The 27,360-nt window shown below is 41.5% G+C and overlaps 1 protein-coding gene across 2 annotated transcripts; it reads left to right on the top strand.

Annotated features, from left to right (window-relative positions):
- Positions 1-27,360, top strand: TMEM64 (transmembrane protein 64). Of its 2 annotated transcripts, none has more exons than XM_051843877.3 (3): positions 1-1,034; positions 20,068-20,223; positions 25,043-27,360. In XM_051843877.3, exons 1-3 carry the CDS (start codon positions 228-230, stop codon positions 25,232-25,234), a joined length of 1,155 nt encoding a protein of 384 aa, XP_051699837.1. In that variant the 5' UTR covers positions 1-227; the 3' UTR covers positions 25,235-27,360. The 2 variants fall into 2 exon arrangements, with proteins under 2 accessions (XP_051699837.1, XP_089191632.1); XM_089335506.1 differs by having other exon boundaries at positions 83-554.

The following is a 27,360-nucleotide window of genomic DNA, read 5'->3' as shown; positions in this document are numbered from 1 at the left end:
CCCCGTGGGCCGAAAAGGGGCGTGCTGGGCCCGTGCGGGGTGCGGAGTTTCCTCGGCCGACCTCCGCCCCGCCGCCGTCGACTTCTCGCCCTTCTCCGGGCCGCCCACCACCCACTGTGCAGACACAGGGAGGACAGGCCGGCCTGCAAGGCGCCATGAAGAGCCGCCGCCTAGCGGGCGCCGCGGCAGAGGGTTTGGCCGGCTGAGGGCCCGCGCCGGGCCGAGGCATGCGGAGCCCCGGCGGCAGCCTGCAGCAGGCGCTCCCCCGGCTCGCGCAGCACCCCGGCCTCCAGGGCCGGGCCGAGCTGTCGGTCCTGCGCCCGCAGCCGCGGGCGGCGGGCGGGGACGAGCCGAGCGAGCGCCTCCCCCGCGGGGGCGGGACGAGCGCGGCGGCGGCGGCAGCGGCGGCGGCGGCGGCGGCCGCGGCCTCGGGCGCCCTGCTCGGCGCCTATCTGGAGCGCCAGGGTCCGCCCGCGGCCTCGGAGTTGCCGGCGCCGGGCGGGGCCTTGGCGGGCGGCCCCGGCAGCGGCGGCGTGGTGGTCGGCGTGGCGGAGGTGAGAAACTGGCGCTGCTGCTGCCTCGGCAGCACCTGTTGGTGCCGGAGCCTCGTGCTGGTCTGCGTGCTGGCCGCCCTGTGCTTCGCTTCTCTGGCCCTGGTCCGCCGCTACCTGCAGCACCTCCTGCTCTGGGTGGAGAGCCTCGACTCGCTGCTAGGGGTCCTGCTCTTCGTCGTGGGCTTCATCGTGGTCTCGTTCCCCTGCGGCTGGGGCTACATCGTGCTCAACGTAGCCGCCGGCTACCTCTACGGCTTCGTGCTGGGCATGGGTCTGATGGTGGTGGGCGTCCTCATCGGCACCTTCATCGCCCATGTGGTCTGCAAGCGGCTGCTCACCGCCTGGGTGGCCGCCAGGATCCAGAGCAGCGAGAAGCTGAGCGCCGTTATCCGCGTCGTGGAGGGAGGAAGCGGCCTCAAAGTGGTGGCGCTGGCCAGACTGACCCCCATACCCTTTGGGCTTCAGAATGCGGTGTTTTCGGTGAGTGGTGTCCCGCCGGCCTGGGAGGGCGCTCCATCGGATGGATGCCCGCAGAGAAGTGAGACAGTGACACTGGGAATTACAGTTAGTTTCTGTCCTAAGCCCGAGAAATAACGCCGTTCGCTTAGAACAGATCGAGGGCAGGGCCGGCACAGTTGTTCCGGGAGAGGAAAAGAACTGTTGTATTCGTTTTCAGGACCGGAGTCTGATTTCAGAGGGAATGCCCAGTTCGAACATTTGCCGTCTCGCTCCTGTGGCAGCCTTGGCCGCCGCTGAGGAGGGAGGCTTCCCGTGCCTGCCTTTGTTTTGCCCCGCATAAATGCGTCCGGGGTTTTTGGCTCAAGTTTTGACTGGCCTGGGGCTATGAGGAAAACATTTTGAGTACGCAGTGCGGGGGGGTGGGGGGGGTGGTGGCCGTGGACTCCGGCTTTTGCTTTCCTATGTTTCTGAGGTAATTTGTTGTACCACAGCGCTGCAGTTTGAAATCAGAGTAGTTAAAGCACAGGGGCACAGAGACACTTTTTCTCAGTGAGCAAATATTTTTTCTTTCCGGACTTTCTGTCCCTGTGTTCTGCGTGTTGTGCTTGGGTCTCTCATGTGCATCCCTGTGTAACTGATTTAGGATGGAAACTGCTGGTGAGGAGACCATGCTGTTGGAAGGCAGGCATCTCATCTCCACAAACTTCGTGATTTCGAAGCAGGTTACCAACTCTGTGGCTTCACTTCCTCTTTTCTAAGTGAAGGATTTATGCTAATTTACTGAGTTCCTTAAATTCAATCAGTCTAAACTGTAGATAGTTCAGATTCGCAGGAGCCCGATCGTTTCTGTCAGACTTAAAACTGTGTTTTGAAATTTCTTGTGCCTTTTCTTATCCCCCTACCATGTGTCCTGGGCTGTCTCCATATCTTGTTTATCATCATTAACAGCAGTCCTGCAGAAGGTGATTAGGCACACCTTAGGGACTGTTGAATTCTAGTTAGGGGCACAGGGCCCTTGCTCTGGAATCACACTGTTTGCTTAGAATCTGGTGACCTTGGTCAAGTTGTTTATCCTCTGTGCTTCAGGCTCTTAACTTGCAAAGTGTGGGACGGCACAGGGTTTTCCAGAAGATTCCCTAAAAAGAAGATAGGCAACAGAACCTGACTTAACACTCATGCACACTTTGGCTTTTGTCATCTTCTGTTGTCATATCACCCAAGGTCACTGAGGTGGTAAATAAATGATGGAGTCAAACTTTGACCTGTGTTCTGATGCTAGTGTTTTAACACAGGGACCTCTTCTTCATGGACCAGTAGGGCCCCAGCGCGTCCTGGGTATAGAGTTAAGGAGAGTAAAAGTAGGCTTTTTTTTTGATAATGCTTTTTTTTTTTTTTTTTTACACGTTAACTATGTAAGAAGTTGTACTTTGCACTTGGAAATAATTTAAAGTTGAAACTCAGCCTGGCAAGGGGCAACTATTGATCTGGCGTTGTGGAATCAAGAGGAAAGCTGGAAAGGAAGGCATCTTTGCCCCCATTTTACTGAGAAGGAAATGGAGGTACAACTGTTAGAAACTTGTTCATGGCCGGCGCTGTGGCTCACTTGGCTGGCGCTGCGGCTCACTTGGCTAATCCTCTGCCTGTGGCACCGGCACCCCGGGTTCTAGTCCCAGTCGGGGCGCCGGATCCTGTTCCTGTTGCTCCTCTTCCAGTCCAGCTCTCTGCTGTGGCCCGGGAGTGCAGTGGAGGATGGCCCAAGTGCTTGGGCCCTGCACCCGCATGGGAGACCAGGAGGAAGCACCTGGCTCCTGGCTTTGGATTATGCAGCGCGTGGGCCGTAGCGGCCATTTAGGGAGTGAACCAACAGAGTGAAACTCTGCCTGTCAAAAAAAAAAAAAAAAAAAAAGAAAGAAAAGAAATAAACTTGTTCATTCAGTCACTCACCTACAACATGGCAAAGCTGAGGTTTGAACACAGAATCATCTGATAGGGTGCTTCTCACTGTAAAATCCTTTCTTGGGGCCGGGGCTGTGGTACAGAGGGTTAAAGCTCCAGCCTGCAGCACTGGCATCCTATATGGGCGCTGCTTTGAGTCCTGGCTGCTCCTTTTCTGATCCAGCCTCCCTGCTAATGTGCTTGGGAAAGCAGTGGAAGATGGCCCAAGTGCTTGGGCCCCTGCACCCACATGCGAGAACCAGAAGAAGCTCCTGGCTCCTGGCTTTGGATTAGCTCAGCTCTGGCCACTGTGGCCATTTGAGGAGTGAAACAGCAGACGGAAGATCTCTCTTTTGTGTCTCTGCCTCTCTATGTAACCCTGTTTTTCAAGTAAATAAAATAAGTCTTTTTAAAAAAATTCTTTCCCTAAGAATTTGGAAGTCAGAGCTACAGAGAAAGAGAGGAAAAGACAGAGAAAGAGCCCTCCATCTACTGGTTCATGCCTCAGATGGCCACAGCAGCCAGGGCTGAGATGGGCAGGAGCCAAGAGCTTCATCAGGGTCTCCTATATGGGTTCAGGGGCTCAAGCACTTGGGCCATTTTCCTTTTCCCAGGCCATTAGCAGGGAGCTGGATAGGAAGTGAAGCAGTTGGGACATCAACTGGCGCCCACATGGAATGCCAGCATTGCAGGAAGCGGCTTTGGCCACTTCACCACAACACTGGCCCCTAAATTCTTACTGGTAGCCATAAGCAAGGTGAGGTGTAAAGCTGCTGGATGTGGTCAGTGGTGTCTCGTTCGTCCTGTTATTCTGAACTGTGTGCTTGCAGAAGTAGCCCTTAGAACCACAGCAGTGTACTGCGTTCACCCGGGACAGGTGAGAGAAAAGAAAGTGTGGTGTAGGCTGATGTCTCATCCTCTGTCCCTCGTCGCCTCTGGCTGCCCACAGCACCTCCTCTCCTGGCGTATTTCTCTAGTTTTCCACTTCCCTCCCTACCTTTGAAATTATCCCATAGTTCTTTGTTCAGTTCCAGTTGAAACTCATTTTCTCAGTGCCTACAATTAAAGTTGTCTGAGCTGACCCCAGGAAGTTGTTAGGTACAGGGGTCATGAGAGGCATGGGCTGTGGACAGACAGTCCTTGATTAGTCTGTGCTTTGTAATCTTTGCCAGATTTCCTCATCTGTAAAAATGGAGCTGTTGGAGTCAGATAAGCTAATGCAGTGAAAGCGTTAGGTATCATCGCCTGGCACATAGTGAGGCGTTGTTAGATGTTGTTATTCATGGTGATGGTGTTTATATTTTAGAAGCTGGGCCTGCTTGTAAAGGGTAAATGTATGCTTCCTGTCTATTCTTAACCATTGTTCTTTGCTTCTCCTGGTGTACTAGAAGGGAATCGCAGTAAGCTGATCCTCTACTTTCAAAAATTCTCAAACTAGAAAATATGTACAGAACACTTTATAGTATTAGTTCTTAAGCCGTAGAAATAGTTTCTCAAGTACATGTTTAAACTCTTCCCTATTTCAAAAATGCACCTGTTGTTTCTGAAGGAAAATAAGTAAGGCTTTTTTGTTTTTGTTTTTAAAACTGAGCTTATAGTTTTATATTTTTATAGTTTTGTTTGAGGGGGAAGAAAGAGTAACTCCTGTCTACAGATTCACTCCCCAAAGGGCTGCAACAGCCAGGTCTGGGCTGGGCTGCAGCTGGGAGCCAGGTATGGCCCAGGTCTCCTACATGGGTGGCAGGGTCCCAAGTATTTGAGCCATCACCTGCTGCCTCCCAGAGTGTGCTTTAGCAAGAACCTGAATTGGGGAACAAAGCCTGGACTTGAACCCTGGGCACTCTGATGTGAGTGCAGATTTCATAACTGCAAGGCCAAACGCCTGCCCCAAAGTTTTTTATTTGTAATGTAATCTTGTATCTTCAAGTCTTGCTGCTCAATAAGATGAATCTCTAAATCTGTAGTTTGTGTGTGTTTCTAAGTGTAGCTCTTATCTGGATACATACCTCAGGTGACCATTACTGCTTTCTTAGCAGATTAGGAGCAGTAACAACTCCCCAATCTCAGTAGATTAAAAATCAAAGCATTATTCTGCATGACACAGGTCCAGCTCAAACTTGATTGTTTTTTTTTCCCCCTCTGGTATCCAAGCCATCAAAGCTACCATCTTACACTCGGTTATTGTGACGTGAATTACACCCTGGCTTTTCGTTTCCACGTGTCAGTAATCTTTTTACTGGCCTGAACAAATTATAAGGCTACACTAACTTCAAAGGGCTGGGGGGTGTGCCAGGAAGGAGAGAGAACTGGGGCATTTGGTAGCAGTCTGAATGCCTCTGGCACTTGCCTGCCTCTTCCTTGTGCCTGTGTCTAACCATCAGCTAAGTCCTGTGGGTGCCACTGCCTACACACTTCCGGAGTCTCAGCCTCCCACCCGGTCTCCCTGACGCTAGGCCTAGGCTTTCCTGTCTCTATTTTGTTCATAAAGATCTTTCTGAAATGCAGGTATGATCTTGGTTGATGTTCACCTTCATGAAATCCTCCAAGGAATTTTCTTCTCCTTCAGGGTGAATTCCAAACCCTCCTCGACTTAACCTCTGTGGCCTCTCTGTGGCGGTTCCACAATTAATTTCTGTGCACTCTTTGATGTGTTCATTCCTAGAACCCTCAGCACTCTAAGAGGTAGGCATGGTATTTCGGATTTAAACACAGAAAATAAAATTCTGTCTGTGAATCTCTTTTGTATCAATTACCAGGAAAAGAAGGTATAGATCAGTAAGAAAGCAGTGTTGACACAGATATAGAAGGAACTTGAGCCCTAAAAGAGGAAACCTATCTAGAAGAAGTGGAGAATGGAAAACATGCACAAGCGCAACATCCCATTCTGTATTTAGTAAACATTAGGAAATGTCCTTGTGAGGTCCACTCTATATGACTCCCCGCCGTGGAGACCTGCAGTGTATAGTTACCTCCTGTAGTGTACCTTTGATCTAAAGATATGACATGATTACTGGTTGTTCTAGGAAACAGAATTCATACTTAGGCTTGCAACTGCTAAAGGGGTCAGGAGATACAAAAAGCCCATCTCTGTCTCTTGTCATGAGGGTCAAAGAGTATAGGGTAGTCTCCTTCTTTTAAACAAATCCACACATGAGAAATTTTGTTTTCAAATTTTGTTTTGAGTCATCCTTAAATCTTTTTTTTTTAAAGATTTATTTATTTGAAAGAGTTACACAGGGAGAGACGGAGAGGCAGAGAGAGAAGTCTTCCATCCATTGTTTCACTCCCCAGTTGGCTGCAACAGCTGGAGCTGCGCCGATCTGAACCCAGGAACCAGGAACCAGGAGCTTCCTCCAGGTCTCCCACGTGGGTGTAGGGGCCTAAGGACTTGGGCCATCTTCTACTACCTTCCCAGGACACAGCAGAGAGCTGGATTCGAAGTGGAGCAGCTGGGACTCGAACCAGCACCCATATGGGATGCCAGCACTGCAGGCGGCAGCTTTACCCGCTAAGCCACAGCACCAGCCCCATCCTAAAATCTTAAAACAAAAAGCAAAGTATGACTGACCCTCTTATTCATAAGTTGTATGCCACTTTACAATTTGCAGAGCAAATTTGCATATATTATCTCCCTTAATTACTACAGCACTATTTGAGTAGAGATTAGTGCCCAAGTGGCAGTTAGGGAGTGGATGACTATCATAAAGCTGAAGTCAGACCTGATTATAACCTAGACTGTGTCAACCTGAGGTAGTTATAGTTAATCTTTTTTGAATTTTTATTTATATGTATTTGAAAGGCAGAGAGACACAGACAAGTAGATCTTCCATTTGTTGGTTCATTTTCCAAATGCCTGCAACAACTGGGGCTGTGCCAAGCCAAAGCCAGGAGCCAGAAACTCAAGTAAGATCTCTAATGTGGGTGACAGGAACACAAGTACTTGAACCATCACCTGCTGCATCCTGGAGTGTGCATCAACAGGAAGTGGAGCTGGGACTCCAAACCCAGGCACCATGATATGAGATCCAGGCATCCCAAGCGGCATCTTAAACACTGCACCAAACACCCACCCTTAATCTTTTGAGTCATACATCCTGTTATGAAATGTGATAAATAATGCCTGCTGCATTGAAATACATAATTTGTTTGTTGTTTACTATTTCTTCTGTCCTCTGCATTCCAAAATAACACTGAAGCACAATGATTTTTTTTTAATTTAACAGAATCTTTATTGTTCTTAGTAAGTACCAGACACTGTTCTATCATGCACTCATTGCTTATTTAATGCTTATATCAACTTTAATCCTCATCTTCTAGCTGAGATAGTTGACACACAAAGCAGTGAAGTAACTTGCCCAAAGCACACAGTAAATGATTAGAGTGATTAACTTACCCCAGGTACAGTGAAGGTACAAGAAGGTCTGGATTTCTCAGACTCCACCCGGTTCCAGTTGCATAAAACTTGTCCAAAAGGGCCTTGCCTGCCAAACAGCAGTATGGCAGACTTCCCCCGAATCAGGCACTGTGCAGGGTTTGAGACAGCTGAGTTACCTGTGACCCCAGGCTGCGAAAGCAAGAGTCAGCAAGCTACAGCCTGATTTTCCGTGGCACACTTTTAGGTGACTGGGAAAAATATCAAGAGTAATATTACATGCACCTGAGAACTATATGAAAGTCGGGGCCGGTGCTGTGGCGTAGTGTATAAAGCTGCCACCTGCAGTGCAGGCATCCCATATGGGTGCTGGTTCAAGTCCCAGCTGCTCCACTTCCTATCCAGCTCTCTGCTATGGCCTGGGAAAGCAGTAGAAGATGGTCCAAGTCCTTGGGCCCCTGCAATCATGTGGGAGACCCAGAAGAAGCTCCTGGCTTCAGATGGGTACAGCTCCAGCCATTGTGGTCAATTGGGGAGTGAACTAGTGGATGGAAGACCTCTTTCTCTCTTTCTCTCTCTCTCTCTCTCCTCCACCCCCCCCCCCCCCCCCGTGTAACTCTGACTTTCAAGTAAATAAATAAATCTTTAAAAAAAAAGAATTAAATGAAAGTTTAATTTTAGCATCCGTATATATTATGGAAGTACAGCATTACTTGTTTGTAGATGTGCTTTCTGTGGCCCCTCTCAAAGTGGAATGGCAAAGTTGAATAGTTGGGTTAGCTCTTTCCACCTGCAAAGCCTAGAATACTTACCACCTGGCACATTTTAGAAAACCTGTCTAATTGTGCTTAAGAATCACTGCAACAAAACAGCCACCAAGCCTGAGCCCCAGCCAAGGTAGTGGCCCTTTAGCTCTCACATAAATCTTACCTTTTTCACAAAATAATAACAGAAGCAATCTACGGATGAAGTAGAGAGTAAAAGTAGAAGACAGCAGACTTAAAAGTGCAAGGACTTACCCGTCATCTTGACTCACTATTTCCAAACTGTCAGTTACTTTGGCTATCTGTAGGAGCTTACAGTAGCCTAGAAACATCAACAGCAAAATTTGTTGTTTGTTTTTGGGAGAGGCAGGGAGCTGTGAAACTGGTACTGACTGAAATGACAACAGCTAAGGATATCACAGTGGGAAGCGGATAGAACTGCTCTTGAGTAAATTTTCTTAGTGTTGCATGTAGATACCAAAAATAAGTTACTTTTAATGATGTAGTTCACAATTGAGCTGAAACTTACAATTAAGTCAAAGTTTCTGGCAAGTGACTCTCAGGCCACAAATAAAGTCTTAGCCCATGGATTCCTGAGGGACTTCCGGTTCCATCCCAGTTCCTGTGTGGCCATGAAGTAAAGTTACTTATGGTTCTGGCCTTTGGTTTTCATATTTGTTAAATGAGAATTTAGACAAGGTCTCAGGGTTTTCTTTTGAAAAGGCAATTATTCTGAGCAACAATTTCAATCAACATTACCTTTTAAAAAGAAAATATATACAATTATATATATATATATATATATATGTAGAGAAGGAGAGAAAGTGTGTGTGTTTAGTGATGGTATGCTTTGTAAAAAATATTTTTCTTATTTTCTTGAATTCTTTTTCTGTACTATAACTACAGCCATAGATTCAGAGAAATACGATGAGTTGTAATTCTTATCATGATGATTTCTTTTTACTGTTCAAGTATACTAATTCATTGCCAGTGGTATTTCAGGCAGAAGAGAAAGGAGCTTGGAGTGTGATCCTGGGGCATGAGATAGGATGACCAAGTTGGCTAACGCTGTGGCATTTCCATACATATCCTTAGACCTCACAAACAACTGCAAAGAGCCAACGATCATTTTCTTGAAATGGTTTTCCCCTCCTTGTGCCTTCTGAGTTATCACCTCCGCTTTTACAGTTTTTATGTGCTATCAATAGGCTTATGATGAACAAATCTTTAGCCTATTATAGCAGTGTACAAGGATACCTTAAAAAGTCTGTGGAAAAATGGAATTAAAACATGACTTTATTTTGGTTCAAAAGTATTTTGAGATCCATACATAGTTTTCTTTTTTTAGAAAAAGATTTATTTATTTATTTGAAAAGCAGAGTTACAGAGAGGCAGAGATAGAGAGATGTCTTCCATCTACTGGTTCACTCTCCAAATGGCTGCAACGGCCAGAGCTGGACCAATCCGAAGCCAGGAGCCAGGCACTTCTTCTGGGTCTCCCACATGGGTGCAGGAACCCAAGGACTTGGGCCATCTTCTACTGCTTTCCCAGGCCACAGCAGAGCTGGATTGGAAGTGGAGCAGCTGGGACTTGAACCAGCACCCATATGGGATGCTGGCATTGCGGGTAGCAGCTTTACCCACTGTGCCGCAGTGCGGCGCCCATGCATAGTTTTCTAGAGTACACATTTTCTGTGAACTTTCTGTAGACCCCTTGTATATGCCGTATATCTTAATATTCCTTCCTAGGTGAAAAATAAAAGTTATTTAAAGCAGAGGTCCCATTAAAACTTACTTTACTATCTGTTTTCAAAATACGTGTTCAGTATTAAAACTTTGAGATGTATAGCAAGTACAAAGAAGAAAACATTCATGAATGTATTTATTTTTCTAATATTTTCATTTCTTGGTGCATATGTTTCTTATATAACATTATGAGTTAATGATCGTTGTGATCTTCTACTTGTAATGCAGTGAACATTTTGTCATTATAAATGCTGCAACCTGACCTTTCATGATCACCCAATTAGCTATAGTTTTCTGTATTTTTGTATCTATTTTACTGCTACTGAGAGCTAGATCCTATATATAGAAAGCATTTAATGTTTTTGTTCAGTAAGTAAAAAGAAAAAAAATGTATAGTTTCTTAAACTATGTAAAGAGGAGCTTTTCAGCTTGTGTTCTGGAGATCATACAAGTGTGAGATTAAATGTCCATTTTTCCCCTCCTTGGGAGATGATTCAATTATGTGAGAGAGAGGGAGGGCGGGAGAGAAGGAAGGAGCAAAAGGGGAGAGAGAACCAGATTCTGAGAAGTTCTGCCTGTCTCTCACATAAATGAAATGAATGTGTAAAAAATGGTTTAGGATCACTGAACTGATGAAGGTGTTTCTATACTTGAAGGTGGCTTTTGAGCCCTAGATTATAAACTATTTCTGTCACTAGAAGCCTCTTTGCCTTGATGCCGCCCCCTCCGTGTGTTGGAGTGGGGTCTCAGAGTGCTTGCCTTACAAGTCTTGTGCCAGTATCCCAGCATTGCTGCCTAACAAGAATGTCTTGACATTAGGTTTCCCTGGATGCTAGTGGAAATGTCATTAGTATTCCTTCAACAAATACCTTGTAGTCGCCTACTGTGTGCCCACTGCCATTCTAGAGGCTGAAGCTGTGGCAATGGGTAAAGCAAAGCCTGTCCCTCAGAGTGCCCGCAGTCCGGTGGAGAAATAGCATTGTAGGTATATCATGGTGTCAGTCTTGCTCATAATTTCCACGCATAACATTTTTGTGTGTGGATCTGGGAGGGATTCAGTGAAGAGCAAGACAAATCAGTCTCTTCCCTCACAGAAGTCATAGTTTGGGCACGCAGGGAGGAGCAAATAGCTATGAAGCCTTCGGTTGTCCTCCAGTGTGAAGCGGACACTGTGAGAGCACCGGAAAGCAGTTCTCATGGGGGAGTTTTTCTGCCGGGGTTGATGGCTGAGCCAAGTAGTGACAGACAGTTACCTGAGTAAAAGTAGTGGGAGCAAAGTTGTGAGTGGCCTTGCCAGAAGGAGCAGTGTACAGAGGCCCAGAAGGAAAAGAAGGAAAAGAAAGCCAGCAGTGTTCTGGGAACCAAGGGACATCTGATGTGGCTGGAACATAGTGTGATGTGAAGCAGGAGATGGCCAGAGACCAGGTGTCCTGAAGCACTTTGTCCACCGCAGAACGTGACCCTTGTTGTGCTGGCTGTAGGTGAGAGTTGAAGCAGGATTAGGTTTGTGTTTTCAAAAGCCCTCTGTAGGATTTAGCAAGGTGGTGAGTGGGGGTAGTCTGGCTGTCAAGGCTGGAGAGGATGAGACTGAACAAGAAGAGGATGCAGGATAGAGAAGAGTCCTTAGACATTGACAGGGTGCATTGGACAAGGCAGAGTAGATAATTGGGTATGGGCAGTGAGGGAGAAGCTGTGCAACTGACCTTGAGGTCTCCAGTTCAAGCAGCTGAGGATGGGAACACAGAGAGAGACAAAGATGGGAATTTAATGTTTTTCCTTAAACCAGTTTTAAAATTTTTGTCTTTCTGAGAGTGAAAGCTAGTTATCTTTCCTGATCTCTCTCTCCCTTTTGTCAGTTTCTCTGAAATATTAGTTTGGGGATAGCTACAATAAAATCCATAATTTATCAACAAATAATAATTATATGAAAAGCTCAGTCTCTTGCCATTTTGATATCTTTGGACTGCCCTTTCTTCAGAAAACATTATAAGGATTCATGATTGTTTCCTGTTGTATGTCATTATTATACAAACTTCTTTAAAAGATTTATTTATTTACTTGAAAGGCAGAATGATGAAGAGAGGGAGAGAAGGAGGGAGAGGGAGAGATATCTTCCATCTACTGGCTCACTCCTCAAATGCCTGTTACAGCAGACCCTGAACCAAGCTGAAACCAGGAACCAGAACTCCATCTGAGTCACTCATGTGGGTAACAGGAACCCACTGACTTGGGCTGTCATCTGCTGCCTTCGGGGCACATTGGCAGGAAGCTGGATCAGAAGCAGAGATGAGACTCGGTCCCTGGCATGTGCTGCTATGGGATGCTGGCGTCCCAAGCCGCGGCTTAATCCGCTGCACCACAGGACCCACCCAGTTATTAAATATATTTGAATTAGAATTAGTATAATACCTTGATAGTAACTATGTCAGTAAACAGCATTCCAGATAAACCAAGAAACACACCTGTGCAGAAAGGTATAAGAATAATTTGCTGAAACGAATGATAGTTTAATAGAGCCATGGAAAAATTACGGCACTTTGAGTACAGATTGCCTTTATTTATTTATTTATTTTTTGACAGGGAGAGTGGACAGTGAGAGAGAGAGAGACAGAGAGAAAGGTCTTCCTTTTGCCGTTGGTTCACCCTCCAATGGCCGCCGCGGCTGGTGCGCTGTGGCCGGCGCACCGCGCTGATCCGATGGCAGGAGCCAGGTGCTTCTCCTGGTCTCCCATGGGGTGCAGGGCCCAACTCCACTGCACTCCCTGGCCACAGCAGAGAGCTGGCCTGGAAGAGGGGCAACCGGGACAGAATCTGGTGCCCCGACCAGGACTAGAACCCCGTGTGCTGGCGCCGCAAGGCGGAGGATTAGCCTAGTGAGCCATGGCGCCAGCCAGATTGCCTTTAAATTCTTCATTACGTCTGTGTGAATATTTTCTGTGTAAAACATTAAATGAAAAACAGTAAGCTGTTGTGTGAGCATCTGCCAGCTTAGAAAGTGGAGGAGCCAGGGCAGGGTTTCCCTGGAGCTGTGCCTATGCTGTGGCTGAGCGGATAGCAGGCCCCAGTTTCACCAAGCACACGGGTAATGGATGACTCTAAGGGTGGAGGTGGTCTCCAAAAATGATGTGTCCAGAGGTGAACCTGTTCTTCCTCTTCACAGTGAAGGCTTTGCTTGTCTTTTTTTCCCTAGGTGGGTGCTTTGTTCTCAAGATCTGTTTGGCATAATGTTTTACACTAACCTCTGCTGAGCCCAGATAAGTGAATGGAGCCTCCGAGTAAATCACAGTACTCTGGGAATAAGAGTGTATATAATTTTGTAATGCTTCTTGGGTTTAACAGCGTGAGAGGATGGCAGTCGAGTGGGCATGTGCTCCCCTAAACTCCTGATGTACTGTATTCCTTTTTATCTCTGGTTGCAGAGACAAAGCAGGATAACACTCAATGTCCTAGGTTGAAGTTTCTTGATTCTTTGGATTTGGAAGACAGTTTCTGAGCCAAGATCCTGGAGTACTATAGGCAGGAATTCCAGGGGGACAACTCTAAGCTCATTTTACGTTCTTTCTGGAATATAGAAAAAGGTGGCAGATTTTTTTTTTTTTTAATTAGGTAGGTGAGGGCTTATTGGGGGGAGAAGATTGAATGAGTCTCTGTGGAAAGAAGTATTGTAAATTAAATATGTTTTTTGCCTGTCTTTGCCCATCTTTGCCTTTGTGTCTTTGCCCATAGTTAGCACTTCCTATCCAATTTAAATGCCTCTTTTTTCACAGAGTTGCTCTTTGGCCTCACTCCTGCAAAGACTGGAGCTAGGGGAAGGTTCTGGGTAGGAATTCACAGGAAATGCATGTGTTAAAATAATTTGGATTCTTTTTTAATCTTTAATAAAGTTATTAATATTTTAAAACGGAGTATATGTACACATATATGTTACAGTATTGCTCCATTGGTTAAATCACTGAACATTCCAGCAATAGTATTTACAGTAGTTAGCTGAAATTGGTTTTTGTAGTTTCTTTAGATATGCAACTTTCAGAAAGGATATATGTGTGTATAATAACAATTACTTTTCCCCCCAGGATGAGGTTTGGTCATGAAGCATTTGATAAAATTTTGATTTATGCAATGGTCAATGATCTTTTTAAGATTAATTTATTTGAAAGAATTAACAGAGAGACATAATTCTAGCCACTGGTTTACTCCCTAGACGGCCTCAACAACCAGGGCTGAGCCAGGAGCCAGGAGCTTCATCCGATCTCCCATGTGGGTGGCAGGGCCCCAGGCGCTCGGAACATCTAGTGCTGTTTTCCCAGGCCATTAGCAGGGAGCTGGATAGGAAGTAGAGCAGCCGGTACATGAGCTGGTACCCATATGGGATGCTAGGGTCACAAGTGGCAGCTTTGTCTGCATTGTGGGCCCCAGTGATCTTGTTAAAGAGTTGAGTGTCAGAGTAGTTTGAAGCTTATAAAATCTCTCTATAAAATTCCCATTTGGATATTAGTGATATTATCCATGAATATCTACTATGTGTTACAAGTAGAGAAACTTATTACATTTAAAGGCTGTGGACTGAGGCTCTGCATACCAATATTTTGAAACTTAAATGCGTGTTTATTTTTAAATTAGTTTATTTATTTGAAAGGCAGAGAGACAGGGCTCCCATCCACAAGTTCATTCCCCAAAAATCTGCAACAGCTGGGGCTGTGCCAAACAAAACTAGGAGTTGGTAGCTCAAACCAGCTCTCCCACATGAGTGTTAGGGGCCCAACTACATAAGCTATCACCTACAGCTTCCAAGGGTATGCAATAGCAGAAAGCTGGAATCAAGGAGAGGAGCTGGAATTCAATCCCAGAAACTCTTAGTAAGGGACATGAGTGCCCCAACTGTTGTCTTAACCACTAGGCCAGATGCTTGCCCCTAAATGTCTTTTAAAGGTAACTTCCATAGTGTATAATGTTTTGTTATTAACTACAAGTATTTACTCAAACATTTGACATGTTTATTCTGAAGAGAGCTGTCTGCTTCTGTGAGTGCTGTAAACTGACACATGAACTTCCCTTGAGCTTAGCTCCATTCACGTCATTCCTCAACTAGACTCATCAGTGCTTTTCCTCTGTTCCTTTATCATCCAAGGTCCCTCACTAGTATCACCCCAGCTGCTTTTCCTGTCTTTGTTGTCCAGGATTCCCTTGTATGTGCCTGTAAACAAAGCAGAATGCACTGCCAACCTTATGCATACCTCTTGTACCTTGCCTGCCACATCATTCTCGTTCATTCTCTTCCTAGAACACCTGCCTTCCTCCTCGCACCCGTCTTTGCTGGTCTTTGCCCATAGTTAGCACTTCCTGTCCAATCTAAACACCTCTTTTTTCACAGAGTTGCTCTTTGGCCTCACTCCTGCAACTGACTTTAATCCCTCTGTACTCTAATGCTCTGCAAACATCTTCCCTGGCAAAGCTCCCTCTTCGTGTTTCCAGGACAGGTAGTTGGTGTGTACTCGTCAATACGTAAATCCTTAAAGGATGGCCCTCGTTTCTCCCTCTTTCAGGCACCTGTTGGAGCATCTTGCATGGACAGTTGCCAAGTCAGTGGTTGATAGGGTAAATTTTTTTTTTTTTTTGATTTTGATGGAATGAAATTTTTTTTTAACTTTTATTTAATGAATATAAATTTCCAAAGTACGGCTTATGGATTACAATGGCTTCCCCCCCATAACGTCCCTCCCACCCGCAACCCTCCCCTTTCCCACTCCCTCTCCCCTTCCATTCACATGAGGATTCATTTTTGATTCTCTTTATATACAGAAGATCAGTTTAGCATACATTAAGTAAAGATTTCAACAGTTTGCTCCCACACAGAAACATAAAATGAAAAATAATAGATGATTTTTTAAATGATGATGAAATCAGATCAGACCTATTGTCATGTTTAATCCCAGTGAAGTCAAGTTGGGAATTGATAATTTCTTCTTCTTCTTCTTTTTTTTTTTTTTAACAGAAGATCAGTTTAGTATACATTAAGTAAAGATTTCAATAGTTTGCACCCCCATAGAAACACAAAGTGAAATGTACTGTTTGAGTACGTACTCGTTATAGCATTAAGTCTCAATGTACAGCATATTAAGGACAGAGATCCTACATGAGGAGTAAGTGCACAGTGACTCCTGTTTTTGACTTTACAAATTGACACTCCTGTTTGCGGCATCAGTAATCTCCCTATGCTCCAGTGATGAGTTTCCAAGGCTAGGGAAGCCTTTTGAGTTCTCCGACTCTTATCTTGTTTAGACAAGGTCATAGTCAAAGTGGAGGTTCTCTCCTCCCTTCAGAGAAAGGTACCTCCTTCTTTGAAGACCTGTTCTTTCCACTGGGATCTCACTCACAGAGATCTTTCATTTAGGTTTTTTTTTTTTTTTGCCAGAGTGTCTTGGCTTTCCATGCCTGAAATACTCTCATGGGCTTTTCAGCCAGATCCGAATGCCTTTAGGGCTGATTCTGAGGCCAGAGTGCTGTTTAGGACATCTGTCATTCTATGAGTCTGCTGAGTATCTCGCTTCCCATGTTGGATCACTCTCCCCTTTATTTATTCTATCGGTTAGTATTAGCAGGTACTAGACTTGTTTATGTGCTCCCTTTGACTCTTAGTCCTTTCATTATGATCAATTGTGAACTGAAATTGATCACTTGGACTAGTGAGATGGAATTGGTACTTGCCACCTTGATGGGATTAAATTGGAGTCCCCTGGTATGTTTCTAACTCTACCATTTGGGGCAAGTCAGCTTGAGCATGTCCCAAATTGTACATCTCTTCCCTCTCTTATTCCCACTCTTGTGTTTAACAGGGATCACATTTCAGTTAAATTTCAACACTTAAGAATAACTGTGTATTAATTACAGAATTAAGCCAGTCATATTAAGTAGAACAGACAAAAAAAAAACTACTAAGAGGGATAATGTATTAAGTTGTTCATTAACAGTCAGGGCTATGCTGATCAAGTCACTGTTTCTCATAGTGTCGATTTCACTTCAACAGGTTTCCTTTTTGGTGTTTTAACAACCAGTCACTGCAGTATTTCCAGACTGACAGTGGCACATCCCCAGTTCATTATCTGTGAAAAGAGTTGTATGTGGCTTTATTGAAATTATAGTTTATACAATGCTTAGATTAGGTTCTAGTAATAGTACCTATAGTAGTATCTATAGCTGATTACAACACTCTAACTCTATTTTGAAGATTAATAACTGGTTTAATGAGGTGGCCATTAGCTTTCTTACATATCAGTAATACAGAGATGAACACATGAAGAAGTTATTTTGAAAATTAATAGCTGTGATAACAGTAATAACATGAAATGATCAGAAATAATAACAAATGTGTGGTAAGTGTGAACAAAACTACCAAACTTTAGTAAGAGTATAAAATGATTTTGACTGATTTTGAGTAATTATAGAAACACTTCTAGATAAGAGTACTAAATATTGTGGAGACTTCAGAACTATCCAGATTAATTCATAAATTTAACTTAGACCTAATATAGAATTTGCTGGTTTTTTTTTTTTTTTTTTGACTGATGAAGTGATCTATAGGGATATAGGAAGAGGGAAGAATGAGACTCTGTCATCACCTTTAATCTGAATAAATTCCAGAAGGAATAAGTGGTAAATATTAAAAAAAAGTCATCACAAATATTAGGTAAAAACTGACTAGGGGATCTGAAAAGAATCAAAAGCCAAAGGCAGTAGGAAAATATTAATAATATTAGATCATGGGGACTGGCGCTGTGGCTCACTTGGTTAATCCTCCGCCTGTGGCGCTGACATCCCATGTGGGCGCTGGGTTCTAGTCCCAGTTGCTTCTCTTCCAGTCCAGCTCTCTGCTGTGGCCCGGGAGGGCAGTGGAGGATGCTCCAAGTGATTGGGCCCTGCACCTGCATGGGAGACCAGAAGGAAGCACCTGGCTCCTGGCTTCGGATCAGCACAGCGCGCTGGCTGTAGCAGCCGTTTGGGAGGTGAACCAATGGAAGGAAGACCTTTCTCTCTCTCTCTCTCTCTCTCTCACTGTCTAACTCTGTCTGTCAAAATAAATAAATAAATAAATAAAGATGAAAGATGCTTTAGGGAGAATGCATGCCACAGTTGATCTAAGGTTTTCCTTGCTCTATAAGGAGCTCTTTAGTTAAGAGTGTGGCATTTGGCATAGCAGTTAATATACCACTTGGGATGCCCAAGTCTCATATTGGAGAACATGGGTTTGAGTCCTAACTCTTCTCTGATTCCAGCTTCCTGCTAATGCACACTCAGAGTTGAAGCAAGTGATGGCTCAAGTATTTGGGTCCCTGCCACCCACATGGGAGACTCAGACTGAGTTCCTGCCTCTTGGCTTTGGTCTGGCCAATCCTTGACTGTTGTAGGCATTTGGGGAGTAAACCAACAAATTGGAAATATCTTTCTCTCTCAAAAATAAATTTAAAAATTTTTTAAATGAGAAAAACCTTCCAGTGAGAAAGGACAAATGTGAAAAAATAAGAGCATAAAAGAAATGAAAATAGAAAAATATATGTAGAAAACCAGTGTCAATATAAATTAAAATAGTGCAAATTAATAATGAAACTGCATTTTATCCTATCAAACTAAAAAAGTTTGAAGTTTAATACTTAAAATTGCTGATAGTATGATAAAATGGACACACTCGTGTATTTGTAACTGCAGATGTGTAAATCAGTGTTCAGATTTTAGGAAAATAAACAGTTTTTACTGTCTAGTAATCCCACTCCTAAAAACCCATCCTGAAATAACAGATGCATACAGTTAGTCATTTGTGAGTACTACTGGTTAACATGACTTCAAAACCTAGTAGCTTAAAACAAACATTCTTTGTCTCGGTTTCTGTGGGTTAGGAATCCCTGTGCAGTTTTAACAGGGTGCGTGTGACTCAGGCTTTCTCACAATGATTCAGTCATCTTAAAGCTTTCATTAGCAAGAATCTGCTCCCAGCCTCACTCCTGTGGCTGTTGGCAGGCCTCAATTTTTTGCTGACTGCTGGCAGAAGACATTAGCTCCTTTCTACCTGGGGCCTTGCCATGGAGATACTTACAGCGCAGCAGCTGGCCTGCTTGAGGAGGAGATGGAGATCCTGTTCTTCTTGTAGCCTATGCTTGGAAGTGACATCTAGTCACTTCTGCTGCCGTCTGTTTGCTAAGAAGTAAGCAGTGGGTCCCGTCTACATCCGCCCTCTAGGGAAGGGATTACACAAGGAAGGGAATACCAGGAGATCACATTGCTGGGATTTTTTTAGGTGCTGCCTATCTCTTAAGCTAATGTGCAGAGGTTTTTGTCATAAGTATGGGTTTTATAAAAGCAAGAAGAAAACAATCACATCCATATACACAAAGACATAATGATAATTTGCACTTTTTTTGAGTGTCAGACATATGCTAGGCAATTCTACATATTTTATGCATATTTCTGGGCCTAGTAATAACTATGTAAGGAGGTAGTTATTTTCGTGTTTTAGATGAAAATCTGTTACTCAGAGACAGAGTAGTTCATTGCGTTCTTAGCAGTGCAGTACCGTTCCAGGGGTTATCTGTCTTCAAGGCCTAATGACCACACAGTCTTTTAAGATTGCTTATGGGGCAAATATTTGGCCTAGTAGTTAAAATGCCCACGTTCTGTATCTGAGTACCTGGGTTCGAGTCCAGATTCTGCTTCTGACTCTTGTTTCTTGCTCAAGCAAACCCTGGAATTCAGCAGTATTGGCTCAAGTAATTGAGTCCCTGCTGCTCACATAGAAGAACTCGATGATATTGCCAGCTCCTAGTGTCAGCCATAGCCATTGTGGGAATTTGGGGAATGAGCCAACCAGATGGGAGCATTCTCTCTCTGCTTCTCAAATTCAAAACAAAATAAAAAGAATATTTTATGAAGAATGTTTAGTGAGGTAGACATGGAAACTTTTTACAAGTCATCTATGAGTGGATTTTAATTACATATAAGCAAAGGCACTCATGATTGTTATCTCTCAAAGGTAGAAAAATACTATAAAAATTGTTATTTCATTCCAAATCCACATTTTTATATATATGTGATATATATATATAAACTTTTGTGATTGTTTTAAAAAGAATGGTTAGTAAAGTATTTGAGCTCTCTCCACTCCCTAGGAAAACCACTAGCAAGGCTTACTCTTTGTGTTGCATTGATATTTGACTTGGTAATGAATCATTCCTTTTAATGTGATTTCTAGATTACTGATCTCTCGTTACCCAACTACCTGATGGCATCTTCAGTTGGACTGCTTCCCACCCAGCTTCTGAATTCGTACCTGGGTACCACCCTGCGAACAATGGAAGATGTCATTGCAGAACAGAGTGTTAGTGGGTATTTTGTTTTTTGTTTACAGGTGAGTTTAAGGCCAAGCGATATCTATTTTAATCTTTTTTTTTCTAATTGCATTGCTTGATTTATATCTAATGTATTTCCTTGAAAATAATTCAAGAGATTTTTCCTTTTTAGGTCTTTTCTGGGTTTCAGTACTTCAAATCTTGAAAACATTGAAATGTTTTAACTGTATACTCGTATGTGAAAATGTATAGGACTGAATTGATACTTAACTGGAAGTTTTCAAAGAAAGGGGAATAGTAAAAATGGGATTTTTTTAAAACTGTGATTTTCAGAGTCATCACAAATCAGATGTATATTTTGATTTTGTGTTGGGTATTGTGCACTGTTTTCTGTATGTGTACTATATTCTTGAAAATAATAATAGTGAGATTTGATAGAATTGGATTTTTATCTTAATATTCTATTTTCAAATTATTGAAACTTTTCTATTTATACTTTAAAGTATTAGTTGCCCTGGAAATGTAAATTTCTTTCTAGTACAATTTGATGCAGAACAAAGGCATGATTCTATTAAAAATTCTAAAGTTTTTCATTAAAAACCCAGATAAGATTTATGTAATAGATTATTGTTACTATGCAAATTGTAATATAATTTGGAGTACATGTAATTCCCTATAAAGAGATTGATAAAAGGATTATACTGCCGTGTAGGCAAATTTATTCAGGGCCTTTAAATTGCATACAGAAAGATTTAACATTTTCATTTGTTTATGATGCCTTTCAGTCCTAAGATTTGCCAAAATAAAAAATCATCATAATTTTTGATTAATCAGTAAGATGATGATGATAGCTAACCTATAGTCCAAGCTTTAAATGCTGCATTTTAAAGCTCATTTAATTTGACAAAAGCTTTTGGGACTTAGAGTTTTATTATCTTGAGCTAGTTGTGTCCATCTCTTTCCAGCTTTGTGTTCAGTGACATAATACTGGTTAGCTTGAAATTGGCCTCGTTGGGAGTATTTACTACATAAGAAAAGGCAAATGCTACAAGCTAGTCTTCTCAGCTTGGGTCCCCAAGAGCTGGTTTACCAAGATAGCGTTGGAGCCATTGGGTAATAAGTTGTCTAAAGTTATAGCTATAAGGGGTGGAACAGGATTTGAACCAAGGTGTCTGATTCTGGAGACCGGGCTCATAAATGATAGAATATTGTCATCTGAGCAGGTAATATTAATGAGATAGTCCCACAGACTTAACTTATAGATCTTTTAAGCGTGTTCATTGTAATTTATAGTCATTGATTGTGTGGTATCATACTGCAGATTTGATAGTGGTGGCATTATTCTCAAGTTTCTGACTTGAAATTGTGTTAAGAATACTATGATAAAATAAATCCAGAGTTAATTTTCTTTGTGCTTATGAGGTACAAGTTCAGGCAATAAAGTAAGTCCAAGAATATTTACTTTGGAGGATTACTTTAATAGAAGCTTATCAAAAAAAGGGCTTGCTTTGAGAAACATGCTAGAGTATTTCTGATACTTAATTTTTGTTTTAACTAATATTGTTCTAGAGCTATATTTGATTTAGCTAAGCTGAATCTAGGTTTATAATTTTTGTTATACTTGGTTAATTTGTATTAATACAGCATGCTATAAATTATGTAATATTAAACTTTCTATGTGTTATAAATGTCACATAGCATATGTAATAATTTAATGTCTACAATCATGCCAAGATAAAAGATTCTGATGCATTCTCAATTTTTTGCTAATATAAACTTAAGCATATTTTCTGTGTATAGTTTTTAGCTTCCTAAAAATGAGTAATTTGTTTGGAGCATCTTTTTTGTCCTTCGACCTTGTCTTTCCCTATTTGGAACATTGTATTTCTGAGCATCAGAGTAAATTACTCAGCTATCACCATTGTAACTCCTGGTGCTTCTTAAGCTACAGGATTGACTTTTATCCAGTGATTTCTTACCCTTTTGCTTGAGCTAGTAAATTTCAGTTTAGGATACAAGACAAGACTGGAAAGGCACATATTTCTTAGCACAAACACTTATGGGGAAAAAAGCAAAAGTCCAGACATATTTATGCTCCAGTTTGGTTTATTGATATTAGTTATAGCTTAATTTGTTTCAGGAAGGATTTAATGCAGCATGCAAAATATATACTTAAGAGTAAAAGGAGGGGAGAAAGAAGTCATTTTAAAGGGGAAAATTAGCATAGGGAAAGGTCAAGCTTAGGTTAAAGTTAGTAAAGTGAATGTTTTCTTGAGGTTCCTTCTGCATTCTTCAAATGAACCACAGATTTGCTTCTGAGCATGAAGCTCAGACTATGAAAGTCATCAACCTGAAAGAGTTCACAGTGTTGGTAAAATTAGAGCAATACAAACTATTTCTTGTACTGAAATCCCATGTAGATTCCATGGTCTGTTTGGTTACTCTTTTCCATGCTGCATTTTTCTGTGTACCCACCACCCAGAACTGCAATTCTGGCTAAGTTCAAGTTTGATCCTGTCTGCACCTGTTCTTTGGGGAAGTCATACCACAAAACAGATGGTAACAATTAATGGCCAGAAACCATTCCTTTTTCTGTTTGTTTTTACTTCCTAAATCCATGTTCCTGAACATTGTGAGATTGTAGCCCATTCTCTAGTCTCTCTGAAAACTTTTTATTTCTTAGCAAATCCAATTATTGTGGTGGCAGTGGTACACATCTGTAGCTTGCTTTTTTTTTTTTTTTCCTTTTTTGATAGCTACACATGCAGAACTATTTTGGATGTCTTGGAGCACCTGGAATTCAGCATGTCTTGAACCAGAACTTTGCATCTCATGCAAACACATGCTCATTAACATACCCAGATAATTCTCTTAACATTTGCTTCATTTTTTTTAATATCGCATTGCCATCTATTGATCAGTATCAAATTTAAAGAATTTTTAGAAAATGCATCTTATTTCTTTATTTTATTTTATTTTATTTTCTCACAATCCATTTCAGCTTTTATTTTTTTAAACTTTTATTTAGCAAATATAAATTTCCAAAGTACAGCTTATGGATTACAGTGGCTCCCCCCCCCATAATTTCCCTCCCTCCTGCAACCCTCCCAAATACCGCTCCCTCTCCCATTCCATTCACATCAAGATTCATTTTCAATTCTCTTTATATACAGAAGATCAATTTAGTATATACTAAGTAAAGATTTCAAAGTTTGCACCCACACTGAAGCACAAAGTGTAAAGTACTGTTAGAGTACTAGTTATAGCATTAATTCACATTGGACAACACATTAAGGACAGAGATCCTACATGAGGAGTAAGTGCACAGTGACTCCTGTTGTTGACTTAACAAATTGACACTCTTGTTTATGGTGCCAGTAATCTCCCTAGGCTCTAGTCATGAGCTGCCAAGGCTATGGAGGCCTTTGGAGTTCGCCGACTTCGATCTTATTTAGACAAGGTCATAGTCAAAGTGGCGATTCACTCCTCCCTTCAGAGAAAGGTACCTCCTTCTTTGATGGCCCGTTCTTTCTACTGGGATCTTACAAAAAAAGGGCATCTTATTTCTTTAATAAAACTAACATATTAGAGAACAGTTACAGAATTTAAAGACCTACCGCCTTAGTTACTTAGAATTTTAGTGGCTGCTCACTTACAGGTACCTCTGGTACAAGCTCCATGGTCTCTTCTTTTCTAGACTCCAGTATGTTCTGCTCAATTCTCTCCCCGTCACCCTCAACACTTACATTTAGAATACTTTCCCCATAAAGTTAATGCTATAATTATGGGTAAGCTTAATGGAAAGAAAGTTATATTTTAGGGTCACTTTTGGGTGCAGAAGCCTTTGTAAAATGCTGGCACATCATTTAGCTATTCATTGTTTAGACATTCTGATGAATTACATACTGGACAGTGGGAAATGAAAGTGAGAAAATTACATCACTAGTGAATGGAAATGCTGAGACTAGAAACCTATCAGTTTGATGCCTAAAAATTTATTGGATTTTCACTTTTTTAAAGTTGCCTTTAATATTTCTGAGTATTCTTGCAAACAGTTGTAGTATCACATAAAATAGTAGTAGTACTCATTTATAAGAAGTTAATTTTCTTTTTTTTATTAAAGATTTATTTATTTGAAAGTCAGAATTAATACACAGAGAGAGAGGCAGAGAGAGGTCTTCCATCCGCTGATTCACTCCCCAGTTGGCTCCAATGGCCGGAGCTGCGCCCATCCAAAGCCAGGAGCTTCTTCCTGGCCTCTCACGTGGATACAGGGGCCTGAGGACTTGGGCCTTCTACTGCTTTCTCAGACCATAGCAGAGATCTGGATCATAAGTGGAGCAGTCAGGACTTGAACCAGCACCCATATGGGATGCTGGCACTGCAGGTGGCAGCTTTACCCACTACGTCACAGCACCGACCCCAAGAAGTTCATTTTCAAATAGCAGTGCGTATTTCTGAATGAGCTTAAAGTTGTGTAAAGATAATTAAAGCTACGTAAACTACATTAGTAAAGTTTATCCAGCTGTCATTTCTACTGCAGACATTTTGTTGTTGGTAGTGTTCATGGAAGGAAGCTTTTTTGGTGCAAAGAGGCAAATTTGCCTTATATCAGGCAGACATCGTTTGGACCAGAAGTGGTTTTTTGCAGTATGTTTGCCTGACATCATAATGCCTAAGACTTTGCCCCACTACTCCTAGAAGCAGCAGCAAAGGAAAGAATAAATGGTAACTGTAGATGAACTATTTAAATCTTACCGCATTTGAGAAGCATCTTTTTTGAAGCCTTTCTAAGCCAAGTATTTAACGGGTTTAATTTTTCTATTTTTGTGTATAAAATACTGATAATGATAAGTAACATTTTATTTTTCTTCACAGATTGTTATAAGTATAGGCCTCATGTTTTATGTAGTTCATCGAGCTCAAGTGGAATTGAATGCAGCCATTGTAGCTTGCGAAATGGAACTGAAAACCTCTCTGGTTAAAGGCAATCAACCAAATACCAGTGGCTCTTCACTCTACAACAAGAGGACCCTAACGTTTTCTGGAGGTGGAATCAATATTGTATGATTCTGACGAAACATACGATGGTCAGGAGCCCGTAGTGTGCTGTCTGGGGTCTAGCAGTCCCTTCACTACTGGGTAGAGACAAGTCCTAATTGTATTACGGCACAAACAAAACTGACTAGTTTTTAAATTGCACAATTTTTTTAAAGCAAGAATCATTTTCTGGATATGTAAATGTAAATGTAGATGCAATTTTGGCTGCACCTCTTTATTATGCCTGTAATGGCCTATAGGTCTGCACTTTAGTGTTTTTGTAATTGTTTTATTTCTGGGTACTTATGAACAGAGAAATAACCCAAATATTTTTTTCTGCTTACTGTCTTTATTTATAAAGTCCACGAATAGCTGTATGCCTCTCTTTCCTACTTATAAAGATGAGTAGAAGTATCAGTTTTAAATGCATTATATTACTAGACATTCTTTGCTTTGGTAGTCTTCCCAGGAAGGATAAACAGTGTTTTTTGTTTTGTTTTATTGTTGTTGTTGTTTAAGTGGGACCACTTTGTTTCCCTGTTCCTAGAAAATGGACATTAAGTTTTGGTTGAATGTATTTTTGCAAGTATCACATTATTGCAGGGCCATTTACACCTGTTCACACAAGCTTAAATCCTACATTGTGGGACTGAAGTGCTCTTAAGATACCTTTTTATTTTCACTGTGTAATATGCAAAGCAAAAAGGAAATTATTTAATGGATGGTGGCTCAAAATTGGAACGTGTGTTCTAATCCAGTTATGTTGGCTTTACCCTCCTTAGATCTTTCATCAAAGGGCTGTCCCATTGCAGTCTTACTAAAATGCTGTATTAAAATAAATGTTTTTCCTTTTTATATTAATAATTAGGCTTTGGAATAAAGATACTGTTCCTTTAAATGGTGGGTTACCATCATTGAAGATGTCACTCAGGTGGCCTTGTTTGATCAAAACGCCTTTTTTAAGAAAACAAGCTTTAAAGTCATGTTTATAGTTACATTGAAGTACATATATATGTGTTCCCATAGTCTTCAGCTTTAAAACTCTATATTAACTTAATGCCCAAATTTGTATTATCTGCCATAGTATAGGTGGGTCTGTTTTGTTTTTTGTGAGGTTTTTGTTTTTGTTTTGGTACTTATTTTTCTCTGATAAGACTCAGGAATTCTGAAATGTGAGATCGTCTCAATTATTTCTCTTGTAGCATGAATCAAGTGTATTTATTAATAGCACTTAAGACTAGAGAAAACAGTAATTTGGCATATAGTTCATATGACATGTATTATTCCTATATCACCTTTATTTTTTAAAAGCTTAATTATGAACTTAATGATTAGTTTTTTTACAGATGAGATTATAGATACTAATGCAGATTTTCTAGTGGGTATCTCTTCTTTTGCTATGAATATTCCAACTTATCAGAGACCCTCCATTTGCCTTCTCATAAGGGTCACCTTTGCCCTGATTTAACAGAAGTACAAAGGAATTCTTTGGAAGTCAGTTATTCTAGGATTATGCTAGAGATGACATTCTTTTAATATATAAGTTGCCCTGAAGTATAATTGTTTTCCTTTCCTTCATAAAACATAAATTTTCCCACCTTTAAGTAACAGTGAAATTCAGTTTTATGCGCTTAACAAGAAGACTTCAGGGCAGATGTTTTGAGACACACGTTGGTCTACAAGTACATAACTGGCCTCTAAATCCTTCCTTCTGCTATTGGTAGGAAAGAGATATATATTTGGAATATTCTTATTTTTTTAAAACTAATTACATGTTTAGATTTTTTTAAATTATATTAGTTTAACAGCCCCAGTGAACAATACATTTGATTTGTTCTTTTCCATCTAACTTGACTACATTTTTCTTGTGCTTCTTGTTTGTTGATTAGTTTTTTATTAAAGGAATCATTATTCAAAGTTACTATTTTCCTACTTATTTTACACTTCATGTGTTTTGAAGTGCATTTATTTACTTAGCATCTGTGACTTGAATAATTTCACCAAATGAATACCCTTTGGTAGTTTGTAATGCATTCTTCCAATTGTTACACTTTGCTTGGTACTTGTAGTAAATATGTAAAGGTTAAAAGAAATAATTTTTCTGTATTCTGCCAATCATAATTTTATATAATAAATCATCCATTTTTTTCTTAAAA

The sequence above is a fragment of the Oryctolagus cuniculus genome, chromosome 6 (genome assembly GCF_051225735.1).
Source record: "Oryctolagus cuniculus isolate XC-2025 breed Fujian yellow rabbit chromosome 6, ASM5122573v1, whole genome shotgun sequence".
Classification (NCBI taxonomy): domain Eukaryota; kingdom Metazoa; phylum Chordata; class Mammalia; order Lagomorpha; family Leporidae; genus Oryctolagus; species Oryctolagus cuniculus.
Note: the sequence above shows the minus strand (reverse complement) of the source record. Positions and strands in the feature narration are given on the sequence as shown.

What these genes read in the sequence shown, in the direction of transcription:
- TMEM64 (XM_051843877.3), top strand. Translation starts at nt 228, where the DNA reads ATGCGGAGCCCCGGCGGCAGCCTGCAGCAGGCGCTCCCCCGGCTCGCG. An exon ending in TTCAGAATGCGGTGTTTTCG is followed by an intron (nt 1,035 to 20,067) that starts GTGAGTGGTGTC and finishes TGTGATTTCTAG; the next exon opens with ATTACTGATCTCTCGTTACC. An exon ending in ATTTTGTTTTTTGTTTACAG is followed by an intron (nt 20,224 to 25,042) that starts GTGAGTTTAAGG and finishes TTTTCTTCACAG; the next exon opens with ATTGTTATAAGTATAGGCCT.